The following is an 8,206-nucleotide window of genomic DNA, read 5'->3' on the forward strand; positions in this document are numbered from 1 at the left end:
TATATTTTAAAAAGTATTATAGCAAACATATATCTTAAACAAAAATGTAAAAATTAATATTTTGTCATTTGTTTTTTGTAAATGAAGTGATATTATTGGGTGTTATTTATAAATGGAAATAATATAAGTAAAATTTAAAAAAATAAATGATTTTTAATTTTTTGTAAGATTCTTTTTATCACATACTTTAGTAAATATTATAACTATAAAGAAAAAAAAAAGTCATCTTGAACTTATTACTTTTTTTTTTTTTTTTTGAGCTTAATTCGGATAACGTATATATTTTTTTAATGTATTGATAATATATAGCATATGCAACTATTTTTTTATTTTTTTCAACAAATATATAAATTTTCTAGCCTTTTTCCTTTTATAATTTTATTTATTCCTATTTTAAAAAATTTTCATATTTCAAATTATTTTTAATTGTTACACTTTTTAATATATCAATATATATAAAATTACATTGGTAATTAAAAAATATATTTTATGATCTAAGAATTTTAATATTCTAGAAATAAAAATGTATCACAAAATTATAATAAAAAAAATAGAGAAGATCATAGAAAATCGACATAAAGATCAGAAAAATTATCTTTGAAATAACTTGATGAGAATAAAATAAAAACTACTAAAATATATAACCCTTCAATAGTTAAAAAAAAAAATTCATTAGGAATTATAATAATTTTTTTTACAATATTTTTTCTTTAAATTAAACTTAAAATTATATATTTAAATTTAAAATTTTAAATTCCTTATATATAATTATAAACGCAAAAGTGAACCAACAAAATTATGATTTTTTAATTTAATGCTTCTAAAAAAAATACTTATTTCTCAAAAAAGTGTTTTTTTTCAATCTGAATATTCATATTTATCAAGAAATTTTTTTAAATAGATAGAAAATGTTAGGAAAAATATTCGACGCGAATAAAAATCATGCTTTATATATTTGAATTAAAAACTCAGTTTATTCAATAATTTACAGTAACAAAAATGAAATATAATACATTTATATAAGAATTTTTTGTAAAATAATTTTTTTCTTTACTATCTTATTAATTTTTATTTTATATAATATACTTTTATTTAAGTTATTGTTTTATTTTTTTCTAAGAGGCCTTAATTTTATCTAAAAATAACTACATTATTATAAATTACTATGAAAAACAAATTATAAATAACTTCTTATTATGAAATATTTACATTTAAGAAATATAACGATTTAATACAAAATCTATTAATATGTTTAATAGTATTATAACAACCTGCAAAAACACTAATATATTTACAAATTTATCTAATTTACACACAAATTTTTTAAATAAATTTTATACAAAAATAAAAATAAATAACCCTACCTTTTTGACTATTGTTATCTTTATTTGCAATATTTGAATACTTTAGTACTATTTTTAAGTAATATAAAATTGGCATTTGAATAATTATATGAATATATATATATATACTCTTTTTTTAAGTTATATATACAAACTAAATAATAAAAATAATAAACATAATTAAGAGTGAGCATTGAATGAATACTGAAAGAAAAATCAATAGAAGAAAAACTAGAAGTGCTTCACAATATGGAGCTGGATATGATAGATGGAAGAGTCAAGTTACTAATGAGTTTGATAATAAACTTCAGAATATTAGTAGAGAAAGAAATAAAACAAAAAAAAGAAAACAATGTAGAGATTTCAATGGTAACGTAGATGACACAAAAGAAGATTTTATGGGAGTAAAAGTGATAAAATTACAAGTTGATGGAGATCCTGAAGAACTATGGAAAGAAATTGAACAACATATAAATACAAAAATACGTCAATATCCCAATCTTCAATGTATAAGAATTCCTAGTACTTATCCAAAAGAAAAAAGAGATAAAAGGAACAAGATAATAGATTTCTGTGAAGAAAGAGATGAACATTTTCAAGTCCTCAAATTAAAAGGGACAAATGAGGAATGTTTAAATTATAATAAATGGATAAATGAAGAAAAGGATAGATTTATAAAAAACAATTCATGGAGTACGAATGATAGCAATGGAAAAGATCAAGATTTCAAAATTTCTCATAATTGTACATTGATCAATATGGGTATGTTTTCAAATGAGAGTTGTGATAAATATAACCAGATACAAAAAAAAATGACGAGTAATTCAAGTAAACAAAGTTCATTTTCTCCTTTAGCATCCCCACAAATTCCTAATAGAAATGTAACATCAATTAAAACTATTGCACACAATACTGCTCTTAATACTACAACTACATCTGCACATATAGTAAATGCATCTACAGATACATATACCATTATATCCTCAACTATACCTACAATTGCATCTACAACTGCACCTACAACTACATCTAAAAATGAATCTACATCTACAACTGCACTTACAACTACATCTATGCCCACACCTACACCTTCAACTGCACGAGAAACTACACCCATATCTGCAAAAGTACCTTCAACTACATCAACAAATGTACCAAAAGCTAAAAATACACCATCACCCTCATCTACATTAAAATCTACAAATACAACAGCATCCCTATCTACATTAAAACCTACAACTACATCAAAACCTTCAATTAGATCAAAACCTGTAACTACATCAAAACATACAAATACAACAAAACATACAATTACATCAATACCTTCAACTACACTAAGTAATAGAAAACAAAATTCCAGTGTTGTATTAACTAATTTTACAACTACTACATCCGTACATGGTTTATCTGCAAGCATTCCTGTTAATAATACAAGTTATATGAATATGCCTTCGGGTATTTCTATTAAAAGTTCATCTACAGTAACTAAATCTACAATTATTCCTCTTTCAGCTGCCTTGGGATCATTTTTGGGAATTTTTCTCCTTTTTATATTTTTGTATAGAGTAAGACAAAATTATTATATAAATGCATACATATATCTGTACTTATTTTAACTATAAATTTTGATTAAAATTATTAAAATAAAAGAGATATATTTTATAAATTTAATATTTTGTAATAGTGTTCTTTCGTTGGATCGTGGCTGGGTAACAGTAGATCAAAGAAAAAAAAAACAGAGAGAAAAAAGAAGCAAGTACAGATAGATAATGAATCAATATTTGTAGGATTTTCCGATAAAGAATCAGAGATCAATATGAAAAACTTTCCAATATGTAATGAGAAAAACAGTTCCACATGCGAAATTGCATTGGAAAATGAAAATAATGAAAGAAATATGGAAACAAAAAGTAATATTGCAGAAAGAAGGAAAAAGTTAAAATGGAAGGCTGTAATTGAAGTGCATATGATTGTATTAGAGGAGTTCCAAAAAGAGGAATGGGAATTGATTAGAAAAGAATTTCTAAAAATTTGCTTGGAAGAATTTAAAGAAGAAGGAATTTATTCGGATATAATTAATAAACACTTAATTATGGAAGCAGATCAAGAAAAAATTACTAATATTTTTTTAGAACAAAAACCCTTATGGAAAATATGGACAGAAAGGAACAATAAGTTGATAGAAAAATGGAAAAGGGAACAATGGTTTAAAAATTTAAAGAAAGAATGGAAAAATGAGGTAAATAAATATATACCATTGATAAAAAATGAAGAAATGATGGAAACCAAAGAGAAGGGAGCGGTTAACACCATACTAGACACACAAAAAATAATATGGAAGAAGTGGATACAAAAGCAAAATAAATTACATACTTTTGATGACGAAGAATTGTTAAAAAAATTGTTAGTAGAATATGAAACAGAAGAAGAAATGAAAAAGAATATGGAAATAATAGATAGAGAAAAAATAGAAAGGGAGATTGAGAAAAAAAATAAAATAGATAATAATTCAATCAAAAATAAATTAATATCAAGATTAAGAATAGAGATACATATGATGATATTAGACGAATGCAAAAAAGAGGAGTGGATAAGGAACAAAAAAGAATTTTTTAAAACATGCATAGGAGAATTAAAATTACAGGATAATTCAAATGAAAAAGAACTTTTAGAAATAGAAGAAGAAATAATGAAAAATATTACATTAAAAAAAAAAAATGAGAAATTGGAGAAATTTAAAAAAGAAAAATGTTTTATTGAATTGAAACAAGAATGGATAAATAATGAAAAGAAATATATGGAAGAAGTGAATAAAGAAAACTTATTAGGAGTTAATGAAGAAATAATTGAAAATCTCATGTTACAAAAGCAAAAGATTATATGGAAGAAACATTGGGAAGAGATATGTAAAAAGCTAGAGGATGAAAATAAGAAAGAGTGCTTTATAAAGTTGATGGAAGAATTAAAGAAAAAAGAAACCAATGTAAAAGAAATAGATAAAATTAATAAAGAAGAAAAAAATATAAAAGAAGACGAAATTAAAAAGGAAAAAAAAAAAAAAAAAAAATGAAACATATGGAAGGAAAGATAGAAGAAGTAAAAAAAAAGAGTAATTATATGACATTGAGAAGGAAGCCGAAGAGAAAAACTATAATAGAAATACATATGATGATAATGCAGGATTGTAAAAAAGAGGAGTGGGAATTAAATAGAATAGAATTTTTAGAAATTTGCTTGAATGAATGGTTAAAAAACGAGGAAATAATTGAAAATATAATGGACAAAGAAGTCATATTAGGAGAAGAAAAAGAAAGCAGTAATGCAGCATTAGAAAATCAGAAGATGCTATCAAAGAAATGGATAGAAAGAAAAAGAAGGCTATTGGAAAAATGGGAAAAGGAAGAATGGTTTAAAAACTTGAAAGAAGAATGGAAAAAGGAGGAGAATATGTATGCAGAAACAAAAGATAAATTAGAAGTCATGGATATACAAGATAAAATGGAGAGTAATACTACATTAGAGAGGAAAAAAGAAATATGGAAGAAATGGCTACAGAGACAAAGGGAGGTATTTATAGGTTATTATAAGGAAGGATGGTTTACAGAGTTGTTAGAAGAATATGAGAAGGAAGAATATGAATTTATAAAAGAAGAAAACGAGGAGAATGTAGAGGAAAAAAAAAATAACTTAGAAAATGAGATAAAAGAAGTAGCAGTAGTAGACATAAAGAAAGAAAGGTTAATATATAGTATGTGTGCAGAGATACATATGATGGTATTAGATCAATGTAAAAAGGAAGAGATAGAGTCAATGAAAAATGAGTTTCTTAAATCATACATAGAACAAAAGAAAGAACATGAGAAATTTCGTGAACAAGAAACGGGAAATAAGAAAATAGATGAAATAGAAAAAGAAAGAGAAATGAATATTATGATAGAGAATAAGAAAGAAAAATGGGAGTGTTGGAAAAAAGAGGATTGGTTTCAGGAATTAAAGTTGAATTGGAAAAAGGAAATGATACATATGAAAGAAATAACGGATAATATAAGAGAAAAAGTTATAAATTCCATGTTGGAAACACAAATAATTGAGAAACAGTGGCAAGAAAGACAAAGGAATATTTTAAAGAAACGGAATAAACAAAATAAAAATGAAATGTTGATGAAAAAGAACAAAGATGAAGAAGCGATAGAAGGCGAAAATGATGAAAACGATTTAAAAGAATTGGATATTACAATACTATAAAACCTAGTATATTGTGTACACTATATCTTAATGACTTTTTAATTTATTTATTAATTATCCAATTACTTTATAGATAACTAGTTATTAATAAAAAATATTAATAATTCTTTGCAATAATAAAAGTCGTCTTTTCAATCAGAAAAATAAAACTATTCATGTACTGGTTAACAAAGATTTTATTAACTTTTTATAATGAATAAAGTTAGATTACTAATTAGAAAAATACTAACCATGCACTGACGATAGTTAAAAAGAAAAAGAAAGATATATATATGCATAGCTATATTTTTTTTTATTTTTATTTTTACTTTTACTTTTATTTTTTTTTTTTTTTTTTTCGTTTATTTTACTTATATATATATATATATGTTTGTAGTTATTTAATAAAAAAAAACTTTTTTTTTTTTTTTTTGTTGGTGTTTGAATAGAAGAAATAATTAATTTTTACTTACATAAAAATTAGTGTATGAAAAGATATAGTTTCAATTGTATTCGGTTTGTATATTTTGAAATAAAATTGAATAACGTAAAGTTTAATTTTTATTATTTGTTATAACATAGTTTTATGCGCGTAAAAGTAAAAATATGTCTGTTAAGCAATTAGTTAATAAGAGTTTGTATATTAACTTTGTATATAATAGCTAATTAAAATAATAATGAAGAAATTTAGCTTCTCACCAAATGTTATCAACGCCAATAAGTTTTTAGCTAAATTAAAAAAAAAAAAAATTCTTTAAATTAATTTTTTTTAACATTTTGGTTTTCGTAAAGAAAGATATTATTTTTTAATTTTAATTTTTAATTTTTTTTTTTGGAAAGAAAATGAAGTTTTTAAGAATATATAAACTTAAGTAAAAGGCATTATATTTAATCAAAGATATTACGTATGTATGCTTATATAAGATATTTATTATATGTTAAGTATATGTTGACTATTGAATAATTATAAATTATTAAATAATTAAACACTTTATCATCTTTATGTAACTTCACTAAAAAGTAAAAACATAAACAAATAAAAAGATTAAACTTTATGAAAATGCTCTTTATTACATTGTTCATTCAATACCTTAGCAAAGTCATTAGATGGGCAATTAATAAATCAGTAGTTGCGTAGTGACTTTGCTAGAGTATTGGTCAATAAAAGATATTATTAACTTTTTGTAGTACACTAAGCTAGTTTACTAGTCGTGTATGTACAAGTCAGTCATACACTGAAGCTAGTTAAAAAAAAAAAATATAAAGTTATTTTTTTTTGTTTATTTTATTTGATATACATCATTGTAATTAAAAAAAAAAATATAAATTAAATTAAATTATTTTTTTTGTTGTTGTTTGGTTGATATTTATCTTTCGAATTAAGTAAAGAATTAACTTTTACTTATAAAAACTTAAGATATAAAACGAATAATGTTTATGTTATATTCAATATATATTTTTTGAAATAAAATTGAATAAATTAAAGTTTTGAATTTATTGTCATAATTTGTTTGTATGTTTTTAATTAAAAGAAGATACTAATTCCTTGTAAATAAAAACTCATTTATAACAATTAATAGGTTTATTAAGAGATGCAGTAAAAATTAAATTCCAATTAAATATTATACATCATAAAAGAACATTATATATATAATAAAAACGAATATACATATATATAAACGTATACTTAGTTATACACTCTCTTTATTAATTTTTTTGTTTAATACTCTAGCAAAGTCATTAAGCGGGAAATTAATAAAACACATGTATAATTAAATATACTGATTTATATATATATATATATACTTATTATATATAATAATTGATATATATACATATATAACCTTTAACTTGATTTAAGTAATTCAATATTGCTTAGCAGACATATTTTTACTTTTATAAATGTATTTTTTTTTACAAAAAATAAGTATATTCTTTTAATTAAAAATACTTACAAGATTAAGTTATAACTAATAACAAAAATTAAATTCTAAATTATTTAATGCAATTTCAAAATATACAAATTGAATAAAACATAGATACTATATTTATTTACATTAATTTTTATATTTTAAGATAAGTATTAATTTCTCAAATTCCAAAAACGTTAACTCACGACAAAAAAAAAATTATTTTTTTTTTTTTTTTATTAATTACAATGATATCTAAAAATAAAAATTAAATAAAAAAAATATAGCTATATATTTTTTTTTTCTTTTTTTTTTTCTATAACTGGTGTCAGTATATGTCTGACTTTTTTCATTAAATTTGTATGTAAGTAAAAATTAATTATCATTTTAATTCAAGCAAACGCCAACCGACAAAAAAAAAAAAAATAATTTCATTTTTTTTTTTTTTTTTATTACAAAGATGTATACACAATAAAAACAAAACAAAAATAACTTTATATATTTTTTTTTTTAACTAGTATCAGTGCATGGCTGATTTATTAATTGCCTGTTTAATGACTTTGCTAGAGTATTAAGAAAACAAATTAATAAAGAGCATGTATAACTAAGTATACGTTTATGTATATATATTCGTTTTTATATATATATATATATATATATATATATATATATATATATATATATATACTGTTTTCTTATGATGCATAATATTTAATTGAAGTTAAATTT

The 8,206-nt window shown here is 21.8% G+C and overlaps 1 protein-coding gene across 1 annotated transcript; it reads left to right on the forward strand.

Moving 5' to 3' along the window:
- Positions 1 to 1,540: 1,540 nt before the first annotated feature.
- On the forward strand, positions 1,541 to 5,588 carry PRELSG_0023200 (surface-associated interspersed protein (SURFIN); the record flags this gene model as incomplete). Its single annotated transcript, XM_028680159.1, is given in 3 exon segments — positions 1,541 to 2,908; positions 3,028 to 4,408; positions 4,411 to 5,588. Coding segments are annotated over 3 exon segments (3,927 nt in total).
- Between the last annotated feature and the right edge of the window lie 2,618 nt (positions 5,589 to 8,206).

The sequence above is a fragment of the Plasmodium relictum genome (genome assembly GCF_900005765.1).
Source record: "Plasmodium relictum strain SGS1 genome assembly, contig: PRELSG_00_v1_296, whole genome shotgun sequence".
In the NCBI taxonomy this organism is placed as follows: Eukaryota; Apicomplexa; class Aconoidasida; order Haemosporida; family Plasmodiidae; genus Plasmodium; species Plasmodium relictum.